This window comes from Chrysemys picta, chromosome 18, assembly GCF_011386835.1.
Source record: "Chrysemys picta bellii isolate R12L10 chromosome 18, ASM1138683v2, whole genome shotgun sequence".
Taxonomy (NCBI): Eukaryota; Metazoa; Chordata; order Testudines; family Emydidae; genus Chrysemys; species Chrysemys picta.
In genome coordinates, this window is record NC_088808.1 from 9836005 (window position 1) to 9855208 (window position 19204).

The window sequence follows — 19204 nt, forward strand, 5'->3', positions numbered from 1 at the left end:
CTGAGTTGATTTATAACACAGCTGTAGATATACCCTGGATGCTACCGGATTTAATGGGTGCTGCTGCTTCACTTATTTTCCCACTCCTGGTTTCAAGGACAAGTATACACACAACAACCTAGCCTTTTAGTACATGCTGTGCACTTCTCATGATTTGGCCTGTATACTAACATTGTCGTTAGGCAGATATACAGATTACAGCTAGAAACTATTCCTGCCCACTAAATTCCTATGATAATCTCACACCTACATGTAGATGCCACCTGTTGTTACACTCCTCCCATCAATGTGTTTGTCTGTGTGGACAAGGGCGGAAGATTTGGGGTGGGGCCGGAATGTTTCAACATGCAGAGAGCGCTTCTGTCTGGAGGGAGCCCGCCTCGCCAGCTCTCTCCACAGGTTTGACACAGCCAGGCAGGACACCGAGATATCTATCTGCTAGTGAGAACTAAAGAGGTGCTGGTGTTGTGAACAAAAGCAACTATTTATTCTTGTAAAATTAAGTGAAGCAACACGATAGGCATCTCTAGAGCTCATGCATGAATCTGTTTGCTTTTCTGTTGTTCCCAGTGGAATAAAAATCATATCAGGATATCACATCACTGTAGAAATACCTTTGAAGCCTCTAGGCTGAGGTCATGCAGCTCTGAGCGACTGACTTTCTCTCTTTCTTATATCTATATTGGTCTGTCTATCTTATCTGTTTCTTACTTTGTCTCTATAGGATGTTCCCATACAAGCAATCTCCTATCTCTCTAGAATTCAAGGGATCTAGAAGCGGGAGGGGGGTGATTTGCATTGTCTCGCCTGTCAAACACAGTCATGTTGTCTCCAAGGGTACGTCTATACTTACCCGCTGGTTCGGCGGCAAGCACTCGATCTTCTGGGATCGATTTATCGCGTCTTGACTAGACGCGATAAATCGATCCCGGAAGTGCTCGCCATCGACGCCAGTAATCCTGCTCCGCGAGAGGAGTAGGCGGAGTCGACGGGGGAGCCTGCCTGCCACGTGTGGACCCGCGGTAAGTTCGAACTCAGGTACTTCGACTTCAGCTACGTTATTCACGTAGCTGAAGTTGCGTATCTTAGTTCGAACTGGGGGCTTAGTGTGGACCAGCCCCAAGTAAACAAAACATTGCTTCCTTAGGGCCGCTCCCGTTGAAGTCAGTAGGAGTTCTGCCTCTGACTTCAATGAGAGCAGAAGTCCTAATGAAGCCTGTTTCATTTCTCTGGTCATTATATCATGTGAGCCTTTCCTGAACGCTAATGACTCTCTCGCGCCCCTCCTCCACCCCCAAAAGAGCAACCTAGGCTGGTGTTTAGAGAGACACTTGAGCTGCAGCATCGCCTGCATGTCATCTTCCTCCTCTGCCATTGTTTCCAGGGTTGAGTCCTATCTATATTTTATTGTTCCTTTATGGTGGCTATTCAAAGCCTTTTGTGCACTTTTGGGCTTCCCTGAGGAATATTTATGGCTTTTACAGGATGTTCATGGATGGACTGTCAATAATTATTGAGGAAATCCAAGGATTAAAGTAGCTCCTTGCATGCACACAGCAGCTTTGAGCTGGCCACTGGGATTTGATAGATATTTACAAACCAACTGCACCTGCCCAGTTTGTTTGTTTCTTTGATGAGGGGAGGTTAGGTACTCTGTGGAATTAGCAAAGGAGATGCATTGGAGAGGATATGATCCTCTAGCCATCCTAGCTGCATTAATTCCTGCAAGGCATCTCCTGGAAGGGCTTGGGGCTGGAACTCGAACCATTGATTCCAACCAAAGCACCCTCCTTGTGCTGTTGCTGGACAATGAGGTGGAAAGGACCCCACTAAGCCAGCAAGTTCACTTTTTCTTTAGAACATTTTCATGTTCTCTCATTCCTCTTGTGCTCCACGATGCTCAGAACTGAAGGCATCTTGGCACCTACAAATAAATATAACTAATCCCCAAAATATCAAATAACCAAGCAAGCAACCAAACTGGCCTCAGTAACCCATCACCCACACAAAACCGAATGCACAAGAGCATGTAAAATCATTGTTGTTATTTGTATTACAATCATGCCTAAAGGCACCGTATGAGATTGAAGTCTTGTTATGCTAGTTACAGTCTATACACATAGACAATAGTAAGTAAGGTGACCAGACAGCAAGTGTGAAAAATCAGGACAGGGGGTGAGGGGGTAATAGGAGCCTATATAAGAAAAAGACCCAAAAATCGGGACTGTCCCTATACAATCGGGACATCTGGTCACCCTAATAGTAAGACACAGTCCTTGTTCCCAAGAGCTTTCAACCTAAACGGACAAGGCGCAAGCAAGAGCAAGGATAGAGATTAGGGTACTAGTCTGGGAGCTGTAAGATCTTCAATTCCCTGCTCCACCAGAGACTTCCTCTGGGACCTTGGGCAACTCATTTAGTCTCCCTGTGTATCTGTAAAATGGGGATATGTAAATCCCTACCTCTTAGCAGTGTTATGAAGAGGAATACACTAAAATTTGGGGGGGGAAACTCAGATACTATCATAACAGGGGCCATGTAAGTACCTACGATAGCTAGATAGATAATGATCTCCATTTATGCATGGGGAAAAGCAGATGAAGCGATTTGCCCAGGGTCACCCTGGAAATCTGCGACAGAGCCAGACTGTTGCAGAGCGGTTAAAAAAATGGAATGTTCCTGTCACCAGAAATGTCAGCATTTCAAGATGACTTTCCATTCTGATTCCGAACAGTAAGTTGAAATGTCAAAATATTGTCATGAGATGAAATGTTCTGAAAAGTTTCAAATCAAGGATCAAAATGGCGAATTTTGACATTATTAACGTGCTGAAATGAAATGTTTCCTTCTGAATCGACATTTCAAAATGAAATTTTGATTTTAAGTAGACATTTCAAAACTCAACAGAACTTTTTGTTTGCGTTCCCCTTATTGGAAATTTTTTAAAAAAATCATTGAAGGTGATCTTTTCCTGTGAAAAATTTTGATATTTACTGATGGGGGGAAAAAATCGGTTAAAAAAATTTGACTAGTTCTTTTGAATACAGATTTCCTGAGTGCCAGCTCAGTGTAGAAGCCACAAGAGCATCCTTCATAGATTCACAGAGTTTAAGGCCAAAAAGGACCATTAGATCATCTAGTCTGAACTCCTGTGTATCACAGGGCGTTACATTTCCCCACTTACCCCTGTCGTGAGCCCAGTAACTAGTGTCTGACTAAAGCCCATCTTCCAGAAAGGCATCTAGTCTTGATCTGAAGACATCAAAAGATTTCATAAATGGTCACATGACAAAACCGTGCACCCCCTCTAACTGAGCCTGGTTTTAAACTGTGCTAGGTTCCCGGAAAGAGTGGTGAAATTCATTTCCATGCTCACAACCATCTGCTCACCTCAAACTATCCCCTACCCAGCCTCAACCCATCACTACTGCAGACTCGGGCAAGGCTGGCGCAACCCATCAGGCGACCGAGGCGGTCGCCTAGGGTGCTAACATTTGGCGGGCGGCGGCCGCGGCGGCCGGATCTTCGGCCACCCCGGTCGTCGTCGGTATTTCGGGGGCAGGACCTTCCACCACCTCTGTCGGGGGTGGCATTTCGGGGGCGGGACCTTCCGCTGCCTCTGTCGGGGGCGGCATTTCGGGGGCAGGACCTTCCGCTGCCTAGGGTGGCAAAAAAGCTGGCGGCGGACCTGGACTCAGGACCCCCCCCTCACTTACTATTGCCAACTGGCTTGTGGATAGTGGCTGTCTCTTCTGCGTCACCTACTGCCTTCTGGGTCTCTGAGGGGTAACAAGTGGCTGATCCCGCATTTTCTACCTTTGGGGAGAGGGGCAATTAGAATCACTTATCCCAGTTATCTTTGGAGTGGCCAGGAAGCAGCTTGACACCCACTCCCTCATTTTCACAGGGGACAGAGGGTGAGAGCGAACCTCCATCTCTTGGTGCAAATGGTTCTGTATTTCCACAGAGGCAGGTAGCTCCCTGCCATACTCCCTTGTTACCACCCTAGACCTTATGGGGCATCACCTTCCCCGAGGCTTAGTGCAGAGCCAGCAGTGGTGGGAAAGGGAGGACACAGAGGATGAGGATGTGTGGAGAGCCAGTCCAATCAGAAAAAGAGCTAAAGAAGAAACGGAGGCGGGATAAGGAAGGCGTGGGGGAGAGTCATGCACTGAATTGCGCTTTCGTTCCATTATCTACTCACATTTCCTTAAAGACAAAATCTTTTTCCGCTTTCAGAGATTCAAGTGTAGACCCAGCTCTGACCAGAAGGTGCTGCACTCAGTCTTTCTGGCTCCTTTCATACCTCTATGCATCACTGCCCCCCTTAGGGTGACCTTCGGGATCTTCCTGTGTGCCCCAGGCCATAGCAAGAGAGGAGGGCTGTTGTTGTTGGTTTTGTTTTTTTTACTTCTGTTTCCTTTCACCTGTCTCCAGAAGTGATGACTGCACTAATTTGTTCACAGGCCATTAACTCCCGAGAGCAGGGAGAGCCCATCCCGACATCTGCAAGGAGCTTGGGAGCTCACGTTTGCCACATCATAATTCTCTCCTCTCTCTCCTTATCTCTCACTTTGTTGGTTTTCAGACGACGACTGCACCAATTCCTTCACGCCCAATCAGATGGCAAGAATGCACTGCTACTTGGATCTGGTGTACCAGAGCTGGCAGCCTGTCAAGAAACCCTCTCCCATTGCCATTGCCCCGCAGATCGTGGACCGAACTTCGAACTCTATCACTCTGGAGTGGTTTCCTCCCGTTGACGGTCATTTCTTTGAAAGGTGATCACAAGCTTTGATGTGCTGCAGCACTTAACCTGAAAGAGCCAGGAGAAGGGAGCATGGAAGTAACTAGACGCCTAGTTCAGGAAAGCAGTTAAGCATGTGCTTAAGTACTGTCCTGAATAGAGATGCTTTCCTGAATTAGAGCTAGAATCAATAGTTTATTGATCTATTTTCACCATCTCTATCAGTCCCTTTGTTCCTTTATTGGTCTGCAGCATTCTCTCTAGGTCCTTTGATTGGGCATTTAAAGAGCAAATCTCCTCCATATTTTATCTAAAGCAGCAATTCTGGTTTTGCGATCTCTGTTATTGCTGCCCATTCACAGATAGATACTCACAAACAGTCCTATTATCTTCACCTCGGACGGCAAGCCCTTCCTACTCCCATGTGCAAAACAGGCAGGGCCGGCTCCAGGTTTTCTGCCGCCCCAAGTGGTGGGGGAAAAAAAGCCGATCGGCAGCACTTCAGCGGCAGCTCAATCGCGCCGCTCCATTCTTCGGCGGAAGAGAGGGACTGAGGGACCCGCCGCCGAATTCCCGCTGAAATCCTGGACATGCTGCCCCAATAGCAGATGGAGTGTCGCCCCTTTGTATTGGCCGCCCCAAGCACCTGCTTCCTTAGCTGGTGCCTGGAGCCGGCCCTGAAAACAGGGCAAATCCTGCCTGTGCTTCCTTGCTTCAGAGCTCAGATCCTGGGTCTGCAATTCCACTATGCAAGAGGGCAGCAGTGTTTGAGAGAGCACCCCCCCTCTGCTGTGCACAGTAGCAGAGCAGGTGGAAATGGAGCAAGGGCAGAGCCGGAAGTTCCTTGCTCCTCTCTGCTCTGCAACATTACAAAATGACCAGTAGGGCTACTTCAGCCAATAGCCTTTGCAGAACATCTCAGCAGCCACACGACCGCCAGGAGGGTGGATTCTTTTCCCCACCCCACAGAACAATTAGTCAGTGCACAGACCAGCTGCTCAGGCTTGTAAGTGGCATGCATGATTTGGCCCTATACGCCTGAAGTGTGCATCTTGCTATATATTTATCAAGTAGAACTTGTATAGAAGAGGGCGTGTGCATATGCAGCTAGCTGTATGTCGTCAGTACAGAACCAAGATTAGTGCAATGTCGTGGCTGATCATTTCAACACGTAACAGTCAGGCAGTCCATAGTTACAGCAAGCATGACTCAGCCCTCCACAGCTCTCTACTGGCCCAAGCCATCTTTCCTGTCTACACTTCTGTTTTTGGCCATGGAGCGTCCCACTGCTGGAGCCTTTCCCCGCTGCAGGTAAAGACCAGCAACAGGGAAAAGCTTTGGCAGCTCCCCACTGCCAGCACCTTCCCGCTACAGCAGTGGGGGAAGGTTCTGTCAGCTCCTCGCTGCTGGAGCCCTTCTTCTCCGCAGGGAAAGACTCCAGCAGTGGGAAAAGGTTCTGGCGGGGAGGAGGCAGCGGGGAAAGGATGAGCCTTTCGCTGACCCATGTAGCTACAGGCTGCAGTGTGGACGCAGCTTGCTTTTCACTGCGGTGGGTAGCTACAAATACCCACTGACAGAAGTGGTGTGTAGTGTAGACGTAGCCTCAAAGTGTATGCCATTAAAATCTATTTATATGCAGATTGGCTGAGTGGTGGTAGCCATGGGAAGCCTAACTGAACTTCCTCCCATGTTTACAGACTCAGTCTTATACAATGCCAAATGCTGAGACTGGACAACAGGAGACGGATCACCTGTTCTGTTCATTCCCTCTGAAGCATCTGGCACTGGCCACTGTCAGAGACACGATACTAGGCTAGATGGACCATTGGTCTGACCCAATGTGGCCATTCTTTTGTAATAACCTACTTTGTTTGCACTGAATTTCCATGTGTGTGGTTTTTTTTTTTTTATAAAAGAGAAAACTTTATTGAACTCCGATTGGAACCAATGCAATCAGCAGTGTATGAGACTGAATGTGCAGCATTCCAGACACAAGCATATCAGTACATGAATATCTATCTCAATACTCATATTTATTTAAAGGAGAGCACCTTGAAATATGGGGCATTCACTGGATGTAATTCCCAGCCCCCCTGTGTAAAGCATCAGTACAAGAACTGTGCACCATTTAAGACGCACTTACACTCTATTTTGTGGCTATAAGTGGTGTATAGGGATGGTTCTGACCCTCTGTGCAAAGAGAGTGAATTTCACCCTTTCTGCATGGTAATGCAGGAAATGTCATACCAGATCAGATCACTATCTGATCCAGAGGGTTTTAGCTCATATTTAATTTGCTTGTAGTTTTGTAAACTCTCCATTACTTTAATTGTAGTTTTGCAGCAAGACAAACTGCTTTGACAATGTACTTCTGAAAATGTATAGGATCTTATATGAATCATTGAGAATTCTCAGGCAGTTTTAGTCTATATTCATCATGAAAAGGGTAAATTAAGCTTCCCCAATATGCATTTAATTTAGATTTCATAAGGAAGTTATTGTATGTTAAATAAATACCATCTGACTGTTAAAAACATATTGATACAGGATTAATTGTTATGTAACAAAATATATCTCTATTGCATATTTCTTAAACTTCATCAGTATGTTTTTAATAACTCATAGCTCGTTGGTGCTTAAATGATACACAATGGATAGCCTGTTAGTCTAGAAAGTCATAACAAAGTTATCATATATTAAATAAATACTGATTTCTTAGAAACATATCTTGGGGCTTGACATTTATGTGATCAATATTACTATAGATAGTTAAAGAGACATTGTCAAGTAGCTTAAGTCCAATTTTTCATCTTTTAAAAGTTTCCCACCCTAATATAAAGAGAAGTGTTTCTGTGACCTTTTTAAAAAATAGATTTAGCTACAATCTTTTTTTTCTCTTAAAAGTAAATACCACTTCTTATATGTTGAGTAAACCAAACACAATTGTGCCCAATCCTACACCTGCTTACAAATATGCTTAACTTTAAGTACCAAAGATGAGCATGTGTAAGCATTTGCAGTTTCTGAGCCATAGTGAAAGAGAACTAGGAGGTGAAGCTGGTCATAGTCTCATCTGTGTGGGAAAAGGCTGTCATGAAGGGCTTTTTTCTCACAGCATAAATCCTGGGCCAAATCTTGCTTCCTTTGCTGAAAGGAGCAGAGCATTCACTTCAGTTGGACTACTCATGTAAATTTCAGGAGACTGATTCTCCACTGCTATGTACCTTGGGCCCACTGAGGCCCCTTTTACATTGCTTTGGCAGCGCAAAGGGGCCTTCAAGTGAGCGTAAATATAATTTATGCTCACCTTAAGTCCCCCTTCCACCGTCAGAGCAGTATAAGGTGGCCTCAGTATAAATGAGAATCAGGCCCATAAAACCTAGCCATATATTATCAAAGAACAGAGGGCATGTTATGCTGCTGTATTGGAGGCCATTAGATCTCGTAAGCTTGGTGAGACACAAAGCATGACACCAAGGGCCAAGTACCCTAAGTGTCTTTTAGGATAAATTTGAGTGTAAATTTATATTGCCACTCTTGTGATTCTGTCACAAGTCTTGCAATAGTCATTGTTTTTCTTAAAGGCCTAGCTTCTGGAGTCAGGTGATTACATGAGAATCTTAGCTTTCATTTTAAAAAGGTATGTTTCTGTCCCTCGTAGTTGCAGAGAAAAGCTTGAAAATGTGATCCCTAAAGGCTCAAAAACAGAAGGAAAATAAAAAGAACCAGAAACGGATTAATCTAATTATTTTGGGGGCCTTGATCTGTGATTTTTAGAAAGCTTTGAGTTGGCGACACTGTGTTCTTATTTTTCTGTAATATGTGTGGAGAGGAGAGGGTTTTTTATTGATAACAAATGGCCAGTGCACCTCAGCAAACATAGTTATACCAGATACCTACACTATTGGTACACTCAGTCAGTCAAATGACTCCATAGGTAGGTATTTTATGTAGTGTGGGGCTAGTATGCCATGCTAGGGTGAAATTTGTATGCCTGTCCCTAAATTCTAGTAGGTTACTGAGCCCCTAAGTCTTTTAACACTCAAATCTGTGAGTAAATAGTGCCTCCCAGTCACGTGGGTTTAGTATAGAGCTATGCGAAATTTTTGGGATGAAACATATTCAGGTCGACCAAAACATGCTGTGAATTGTGTTGAATTTGCCCATTTTTTTATCCAGAAAAGAAAGGGGGGGAAAAAACCTCCAAAAAATCTAAATGTTTAGTTTTGATATTTTCAAAAGGAAACATTTTGTTTTTTTATTTGAAATTACTTTTAATATTGAATTTTACTTCCATTTTATTTTTTACAAAAAGTTTTAGGTCAAACTAAACATTTCAATTGACCTGAAACATTTTTTTTCCCACTTTTTTGTTTCACCCCAAAAACTTGGGGAAAAAATTGATTTTGTGTCAACCCAAACTGAAAAATGGGTTACTCACACAGCTCTGATCTGGAGTACCTGCGATCCATGTATTCTGCAGAGAAGGCCTGTCTCTTGGAATAAAAGCATTACCAGCATCTGATGTCAAACATATGTGTTTAAAATAATACTAATAATAAAAATAAAAAAGAGGAAACAAAGGGGGAGAGAGAAACCCTGTTCATTTCCTGACTGTCTCAGACCTATTTTAATCTTGTTGTTATCAAGCGTCCATTCATGTGGCTACTGCTTGATATGCACAGTTTGAATATAAACAGTTATTGTTACAGGGCTGTGTCGTGTGGCCTGCTTAGGCAAGAACGCACTGAGTGCATCTGATCTTCCAACTCTTAATCAAGGCAACTGCATTAATTTCCATGGAGCTGATGATATCTCATTCTTTGCAATACAGTATTTCATGCAGCACGATTTCTAGATCTAGATAACTGCGGGGAGGGGGCGTTTGTTTGTTTGTCTGCTTTAATCACCCTTGAAAGTTTCAGTGTCTCCAAGGACATGCAAGAGATTCTGAACTCCAAGTAAGATATATAGGTGTTTTTATCGTCAAAAACTTTAATCTGGATGGAGCCAGCCATGGCAGGAGAGAATGGCATTTCTCCACTGTTCACTGTTTGGTTGCAAATTCATCTTAAATAGGCTGCTATAAGGTTTGTCTCAGTATAGGCTACTGAATCCATTGCACTGAAATGTATAATTATGGGAGCACATCACCTCTATGCCATAAACTTCATACACTGAAATGTGCCCAATACTTGGTTTCTCCAAAAACACGGAGGGCTAGATTTTCCATTACCCTGTACGCATGTACACCCAGTCTACCTGTATAAATTATTATTGCCATTCTGAAATAGTAACATTTTAAACCCACTTTGTCCTCATTTGCAGGGTAGTGGAGAATCTGGCTCGGAGATTCACAAACCTGTAATAGCAAACCCTTAATCAGTTCTGACGCCCATGTCTGCTTACAGGATTTGGGTGCCCACATGTGCATGATTAGACAAACCGAAAGCTTTAACCCAAGATTCATCCCTAGTGTAACACTCCTTTTTAGCCAATGGAGTTATGCCGGGGCTGAGTTTTGCTCCCAATTTGGAAAAGTAAGAGGAGAACATCTGCTCACAGCCTTTCCCACATGATGCTCCTTGTGATTTCTCTTACCTCCAAGTCGTTGCTGTGAAAGGGAAAAGTTTGTCTATAAGCCTATTGCTTTTTCCACCATGACAGCCTATGATGAAACAATAGCTGCTCATTTGAGTAAAAAGCAGTCCTAAATATGGAAACTTGGCTTTCCATGCCCTGTGTTCCTCCAGGAGCAAGTGCTAACGCAGGAGTTTCTTTGTAGAGAGACTGAGAACTATTAGCTATTAGGGTCTAATAAACAAATTACTATTAGGGTCTAAAAGAAATGCATGATGATAATTCTGTGTTTCACTTACTTAGTATCTTTCATCCTAGGCTCTTAAAGCATTTTACAAATGTTAATTAGTTGAGCCCTATTATTTACTCAAACTATGACTAACTCAATAGTTAACACGTCCTATGAAATACTTTAGTGGAGTTAAACCGGTGTGTTGTGCAATTGGTCACTTAAAGTCACATGATAGTCTTCTGTTTCCTGAATGGGTAGTCAACATTTTTTGAATGGAAGACCCACAAATGATGAAAGCAGGTAACACATCATAGAATCATAGAAGTGTAGGACTGGAAGGGACCTCAGTAGCTCATCGAGTCCAGTCCCCTGCACTCAAGGTAATAACTCGATGGTTTCTGACAGGTGTTTGCCTAACCCGCTCTTAAAAACCTCCAAGGAGTCTGGTGGCACCTTAAAGACTAACAGATTTATTTGGGCATAAGCTTTCGTGGATAAAAACCTTAAAAACCTCCAGTGACAGAGATTCCACAACCTCCCTAGGCAATTTGTTCCAGTGCTTAACTACCCTGTCTGGAAGTTTTTGCTAATGTCCAACCTAAACCTCCCTTGCTGCAATTTAAGCCCATTGCTTCTTGTCCCATCCTCAGAGATTAATGAGAACAATTGTTCACTCTCCTCCTTATAACAACCTTATATGTACTTGAAAACTGTAATCATGTCTCCCCTCAGTCTCCTCTTTTCAAGACTAAACAAACCCATTTTTTTTTCAATCTTCCCTCATAGGTCATGTTTTCTAGACCAGTGTTTCTCAACAACCAGTCCATGGACCAGCACCAGTCCCTGAGATCTCCCTGACACAGATTAGGAAGACAGTAAGCTGGTCCCTGGTATCAAAAAAGGTTGAGAAACCCTGTTCTACACCTGTAATCATTTTTGTTGCTCTCATTTGGACTTTCTCCAATTTGTCCACATCTTTCCTGAAATGTGGCGCCCAGAACTGGACACACTACTGCAGCTGAGGCCTTATCAGCGTGGAGTAGAGCAGAAGACTTACCAGTACTTCTCGTGTCTTGCTTTCAACACTCCTGCTAATACATCCCAGAATGATGATTGCTTTTTTTGCAACAGTGTCACGCTATTGACTTACGTTTAACTTGTGATGCACCAGATCCCTTTCCACAGTCCTCCTTCTTAGGCACGCATTTCCCATTTTGTATTTTTACAATGTATTGTTCCTTCCTAACTGGAGTACTTTGCATTTGTCCTTATTGAATTTCATCCTATTTGGATTCAACCATTTGTCCGGGTTGTCCAGATCATTTTGAATTTTAATCCTACCCTCCGACCTCGCAGGCCCTCTGAGCTTGGTATCGTTCACAAACTCTATAAATGTAATCTCTCTATGCCACATCTTTGAATGGATAATCTGTTTGTGCCAAAATTTGTGATACCTTCATGATCTGCAAACACTGTTCAAAAATACTTCCAAATGAATAAGACCCAGAGGCATTGCAAACTGCTGGGCAGGCCAGATCTTCAGCTGGTGCGAATCAGTATAGTTTTATTGAAGTCAATGGGGGTAAGCCAATTTACACCCGTTGAGGTTCTGGCCCTGTGCACTTTTTAGTAAAAATATTTGTGAATCAGTGAGGTTGGTTTGTTGTTTGTTTTTTTCCCATACCAGCTTTGCTCACAGAACCTGATTCAGGTAGCTGTTATTAACCATATTTTACAGATGGGGAATTTGCAGCCGAAGAAGTGCCTTACCTAATGTCATGGGTGTAGTCCATGACAGAGCCAGGAATGGAACTGAACTCTCTTGCTGCTTATTTCTCTGCTTTAACAACTAGACAGGGTTTGCTTTCATCGGAGTTTGATCCAGTTGTAGCGAAGAAAAAATAAATAACCCAGCACGGCTTTACAAGTTGCTGTCATTTCATATTCTGTACTCGTTTTAAAAACACAGATGCAGTCTTCACAGGCTATTAGCTGAACCCTACAGAAGGTTATGCTGCAAAGTGCTGTTTGCCAATGCCCTAAGAAAAGGGGGTTAAGTGGAATTGAATTCTAAATCTTGTGGCTTTTAGTATTGTAGGAGAAGCAGCTCTTTCAGCTTTACTAAGTTGATGTGTTCTCCTGTTTTCCTGGCTTCCTAGAGAAGTGGGATCAGCATGCGATCTGTGTACAGAAGGAAGAGTCCTGGTGCAATATGCCTTCGGTGCCTCTTCACCAATGCCATGTGATCCATCTGGGCACTGGAGTCCACGGGAAGCAGAAGGTAAGTCGGAGGGAGGGATGGCTCTGCTACGGAAGGGAAAAGGTGGGGGCTGGGGGGAAACACTAGAGATGGGAAAGAAGGGAGAACAACAGAGAGGGAGAAAGGGGCAAAATGAGGAAGAGAAAAGCTTAACACTGGTTATCTTTTCATGTGGCATGAACGAAAATAAAGGGCAGATAAGCACACAGGCCCAGCTTCCGCCGGGGCATAGCTCATTAGCTGAAATCTGTGTGCTCAGACATACCTGTGCAGCTCCCATTTAAGTCAGTGGGAGCTGAGCATGAATTTCTGAGAGCAGAACTGTGCCAAGAAACCGTGACTAATCTGATTTGTAATGTGAAGTGAAAGGCAGAGAGGCCTGTTTACTCCAACTCACAAAAATACAATATTTCATTTTATTTATTGAGGCCCAGATTCAACCACCTTTACTTGCATTGAGTAGGACCTTAGGCCAGGAGTAGCCTCATTGAAAGCAGTGGGGACTACTTGCAGAGCAAAGTACTCGGCAGCAGGAATAAGGGAGGCCAAAATCAGTTCCTTGATTAATTAATGAATTGATTGATTAATTTCAATGTATCACAAATGGCAAGTGCTGACTTATGGGGTGTTACCGTGAATAGTCCTGCATAGCAATTAATGCCAAGAAATTAAAAAAAAATCTAACAACACAGCACAAGTTTAAACGTTTGCCTGCTGGTTATGCATTTTTAGCTCAACAAGGTGAGGAAAAGCTTGGGAGAGTTGATTCCCCACTCAGTTACACCCAGTTTATATGGGGTAGCCCTGTCCATTTCAGTGGAGTTATACCAGGGTAGAACTGATTTAAGACAATGGAGAATTGGGCCCCAGATTTTTATAATCCACCTTCCTAGTGTATCTTAATATAGGATCCTTCATTGATTTCTGGGGACTACAGAACCTTTGCCATAGTTTAGAAGAAAAACTTTTTCATCAGGAATCCTTGCTATATATTTATTCAGAATCGGACCAAAAATAGAAAAATTCTAAATTCTCCACAAAGGAAAATTCTCCCCCCAAAATTAGTTTTGGGTCTCCGTCAATCCATTTTGTTTCTATTCATTTTGTTTACATGTTGATGTTATCTATACCTTTTATAATATATCATAAAGATAATACAAAAGATAAACAACGTTTAAACAATGTCATTTCAAAACAAAAGATCAAAATGTTTCAGCATTGTCAAAACTCACTCCCCGTCCCAGTTTTCTTCCAAAATAAAATTCTGGTGAAATCAACTCCATTCTGCAAAGCATATTGATTTTGACAGACCCGCACAATGCATCGGAATATGTGGTTCTGTCGAAATTTCTCCAACTAGTGCTAATTTGAAACCACCTTTTCCTTCTGGATCACACGGGCCTAGCCAGAGGCAATATTGCTAGAAAAAATAGGCGACTGGAAGATATTATTAGCGGGCTGCAGAGTTTACATTTAATTTCCTCTTGTCACAGCGTGTGTGCCTGCATATTCTTAGCTATGAAAAGTGCAGTCAGATCCTTATCTAGCTCATTCAATTGCAGTTGGGCCATAGCTATAGCGAGGGGTTTTGGAAACAGTGTCCTGCTGATGTGTTAATCATCCATGTCCTCTCCCATATATAAGATATACCAAGTGGATGGCATTTGCTGGTCTGTAATTTTCCATCATCACCACCCAGTGACTGGCATATGGTAACTGTGTGTGTTCGTGTTTGCGCACTTGGTCTTAGTTGCAAATAGCCGAGTTAGATCATTACCTGATTTTGTTAATTGTCTATCTGCAAGTAGTCAACAAGCTTAAAAATCACTTTCTGCAATGATTCATGGGTGTAAACACTCCACTGCTTGAATGGTCATGGAAAGCAGCCCTAAAAGAGGAAAAAATGTGGTCAAAACAAGCTCATTTTAAAGTTTGAGCCAATATTCCTGGGGAATACTTTGTGGTACTCATCCAGCTTCCCAGAGAACCACAGTTCTCACCTGGATCAAAAGCTACAATGAACCCAATTGGTGCAATTTCGAACCTTAAGTTCTTTTCATCAGTCAAGGGTAGGTTGTAGCTGCCTGTGTCATACTGATGAAGGGAAGTCTGGGAACATGGACCAGCCATGGTGGATCAGACCACTGAACAATCCAGTACCCTGCCTCTGGCAATGGCCAAATACATTAAATATAAATAAATAAATTAATGGAGATATCCCATCTCCTAGAACTGGAAGGGACCTTGAAAGGTCATCGAGTCCAGCCCCCTGGCTTCATTAGCAGGACCAAGTACTGATTTTTGCCCCAGATCCCCAAGTGGCCCCCTCAAGGATTGAACTCACAACCCTGGGTTTAGCAGGCCAATGCTCAAACCACGGAGCTATCCCTCCCCCCCTCAAGAGCAGTTCATTCCATATTCGAATTTGAGCTGTCTTAATTGGACACATAGGTCACATGGTATGTTTCTTTGCCCTAAATGAATGCGTGCAATTCAGTGAATCAGAGTTTAGTGTGGTCACTCATGCTTGCAAATCCCAAATGCACTCTTCGTGTCCGTTCTGCACTGCTTGCCTAGGGTCTGACATTGCTGTGATCATTCCTGCCAATTAACTCATTTACTGGCATATTTGTAGTAGACGAACATAAAAGGGGCACGAAGCAAAATTGTTTAAAAGTGCTGCCATACATTTGGTACTTTTTCCTTGTGCCATAGTCACCCTGCTGTAGAAACCCAAAGGTGTGTGGAGTAGGACTTTTCAGACTCTCCACAATTAAATATAAACTTTTATCCAAGCTCAACACACAGTGTCTGATTAATCATAAATTCATACATTCCAAGGCCAGAAGAGACCACTGTGATCATCTTGTCTAATCTCCAGCATAACGCAGGCCCTAGAACTTCCCCAAAAGAATCTTTTAAAAAAAAAAAAAGCATCCAGTCTTGATTTTAAAATTGTCAGTAATGGAGAATTCACCATGAATCTTGGTAGGTTATTCTGGTGGTGAATTACAATCACCGTTAAAAATGTACACCTTATTCCAGCCTGAATTTGTCTAGTTTCAACTTCAAGCCATTGGATCGTGTTATACCTTTATCTGCTAGACCAGGGGTCGGCCACCTTTCAGAAGTGGTGTGCCGAGTCTTCATTTATTCACTCTCATTTAAGGTTTCACGTGCCAGTCATACATTTTAATGTTTTTAGAAGGTCTCTTTCTATAAGTCTATAATATAGAACTAAACTATTGTCGTGTGTAAAGTAAATAAGGTTTTTAAAATGTTTAAGAAGCTTCATTTAAAATTAAATTAAAATGCAGAGCTCCCCTCTCTCCTCCCGGACCGGTAGTCAGGACCTGGGCAGTGTGAGTGCTACTAAAATCAGCTCGCGTGCCGCCTTCAGCACACATGCCATAAGTTGCCTACCCCTGTGCTAGACTGAAGAGCCCATTATCAAATATTTGTTCCCCGTGTAAGTACTTACAAACTGTGATCAAATGACCCTTTAACCTTCTCTTTGTTAAGCTAAATAAATTGAGCTTCTTGAAATTCTTTAAAGTTGTAATGTCTGTAGTTTGCTCAGGCTTTCAGTCTATGCAGGGCCATGGCCAAGTATTCAGTGTAGCTAGTCAGAACTGCTGTTGCTTAGTATGGATAAATGTCCGGTATTAAAGTCTCTGCAGTTGGAGTGAAATTCACCCCTGTGGGTGAGTTAGCCCATTGGCTGTGTAAGTGTTGCATAGGCATTGTGCTGGCAGGGGTGGATTCCACCCTTTCTGAGGATGTCTCTCATTTGTGCCAGAGGAGTCTGCCGTGCAGCGCTCTAGGGGATTTGAAAACCTGTGATAAGAAAGGGGGAAAGAAGGAGGGAAGGTGAATGGAGGAAAGACAGTGAGGTCCAGTGGATGGGACGCTGGCTTTTGGAACCCCGGGTTCTACTCCCGGTTCTGCCACTCACGCACTGCGTGACCGTTTTAAAAGAGCCCCACCTCAAGCCTGATTTTCAGAGGCACTGAGTGCTTGCAATTCCCAGTGAAGCCAAAGTGAGCCGTGGGTGCACCATACCACCGAAAATCCTGCCCGACATGTATCAGTTTGGGCACCCACAAACAGGAAGCCAAAGCCACGGGCCACCTTTGAAAACCTGGGCTTGGCCCCAAACCACTCTGTGCCTCAATTTCCCCATTTGCCAGATAGCAATGATAGCACTTACCCTCCCCCGTCGAAAGTCCTTGGGGATCTGTGGGCAAAACGTTTTCTTCGGGCTGCTGTCAGGGGCTCAGTGTACCAGATACAACGTAACCGTTGGACCTGACCGCGCATACACACTGCAGCAAATGTTCTGAGATGATCTGAGCTGGATGGATTATTTGCTACTCAGATTGATCAAACACTCAATACTTGTAAGCCTAGCAGGAATGAGGTCGGGGTGGCGGGGGGTCAGCAGTTGCCCTGTTGGAATAGTAAGAAAGGGAGAGCTAACTAAATAAATAGCACAGAGCTTGAAACAGAGCCCTCGCTTCCTTCAAAATATGTCACTGATACTTGAGCTTGGGTCTCTTTCCATGCCTGAGGTAAGTGGCATTCCCGCTGCACAGTGAAATGTGTGAGGGATAGAAAGGGTCCGTGTGGAGGGGGATAACGGGGAAAGGGTGTCACTGTTTGGCCCTCTGCCAGGACTGCACTTGCTGTAGGGAAATCATTCTGCATCTGGACTCCTTTTGACTGAACTGGAGTGTCTTTCCTACCAGCCAACCGTCAGGGTAATAAATAATGAATAATAAAGCATATTTCTAACACTTCAGTGGATCGCAGACAATGAGAAAAACTCACACATTGGCATTTTCTTTTTAAATTAACACTCATGTCCTCTCTTAATTGTGTTTGACCAATGCTTTGTTTCCCTTCTTTTCTTCCTCTATTACATTCAGCTGTGCGCTCTCTCTCTTTATCTTTACTTTCCCTTCCTTCTCTCCTCTGCTTTGTAGTCTCTCTGTCCAGCTGACTCCCTCTCCGTGTGGTTATTTGGGAAGGAAGAGGGAATTTATAGCTCGCACTGGATTCTGTTACCAACTGTTCCACCCATCCGACCTCTCTGGATCTTTCAGTACATGATTTCATGCCAGATTGTAATGTTACCAACTATTTGGGAGCCCAGCAAGCATTGTGGCTTTCATTAGCTTTTAGTAATACCTCCTGTGTTGTAGAGCAGAGCCAGTGGTGAGAAATTTAAGAGTACATTTTCTCGTCATTTCGTCACAATGGGTGAAATTCACCCAGCACAGAGGTCTATGCACCACTTCCGTCCAAAAACCTGGGCTTCCATGACACCGCATCAGTAGTGAATTTCACCTAAAGAGCCCCTGTGAACACGTCAACCTCTTACCAGTACAATATAGCTGCCCTTCAGAGTCATCAAATGCACTTTATTTTTTCTTTGTGTCCTTTGGATAGAAAGTGATTATTTGAAAGTGATTCATCGATTCCTAGGCCAGAAGGCACCATTATGACCATCTAGTCTGACCTCCTGTCTATCACAGGCCAGAGAACTTCCCCGTCACTCTCGCTGTTAAAAAAATATGCCTCATTTCCAGTCTGAATTCGTCCAACTTCAGCTTCCAGCCACTGGATCATGTTATAGTGTTTTCTGCTAGACTGAAGAGCCCTGTATTAAATATGTATTCCCGATGTAGGTGCTTATAGGTTGTAATCACGTCACCCCTTAACCTTCTCTTTGTTAAGCTAAAGAGATTGAGCCTCTTGAGTCTGTCACCATAAGCCTGGTTTTCGAATCTTTTAATCATATTCCTGGCTCTTCTCTGGGTCCCCTTCAGTTTTTCAACATTCTTTTTGAATGGAAGAGACCAGAAACAGATGCAGCGTTCCAGCAGTGGTCATACCCATGCCAAACACAAAGGGAAATCACCTCTCTTCTACTCAAGATTCCCCTGTTTATGCATCCAAGGATCGCATTAGCCCTTTTATCCAGTGTCGCACTGGGAGCTCATGTTCAGCTGATTATCCACCACAACCCTCAAATCCTTTTCAGAGTCACTGCTTTCCAGGATAGAGTTCCCCGCATCCTCTAAGTATGACATACTTTCTTTGTTCCTAGATGTATACGTTTCGATTTAGCCATGTTAAAATACATCTTGTTTAAATGCATCTAGTTTACCCAGAAATCCAAATTGGTCTGTATCAGTGACCTATCCTCTTTATTATTTACCACTCTCCCAATTTTTGTGTCGTCTGCAAAATTTATCAGTGATTTGTTGTTTACTTCATCATTAATAACAAATGTTAAAGAATGTAGAACCAAGAACAGAATCTTGCAGGACCCCACTAGAAACATTCCCCGTTGATGATGATTTCCTGTTTACAGTTACAT

General features: G+C 43.4%; 1 protein-coding gene across 3 annotated transcripts in view; it reads left to right on the forward strand.

The window, feature by feature from the left end:
- PAPPA (pappalysin 1) overlaps positions 1-19204 on the forward strand; it is a 229160-nt gene that overhangs the window by 72448 nt on the left and 137508 nt on the right. For all 3 annotated transcript variants that reach the window (XM_005301373.5, XM_042859693.2, XM_042859692.2), the window contains exons 5-6: positions 4589-4781; positions 12719-12840. In XM_005301373.5, the coding sequence (XP_005301430.2) occupies positions 4589-4781; positions 12719-12840 (315 nt within the window). The remainder of the gene's footprint in view (positions 1-4588; positions 4782-12718; positions 12841-19204) is intronic.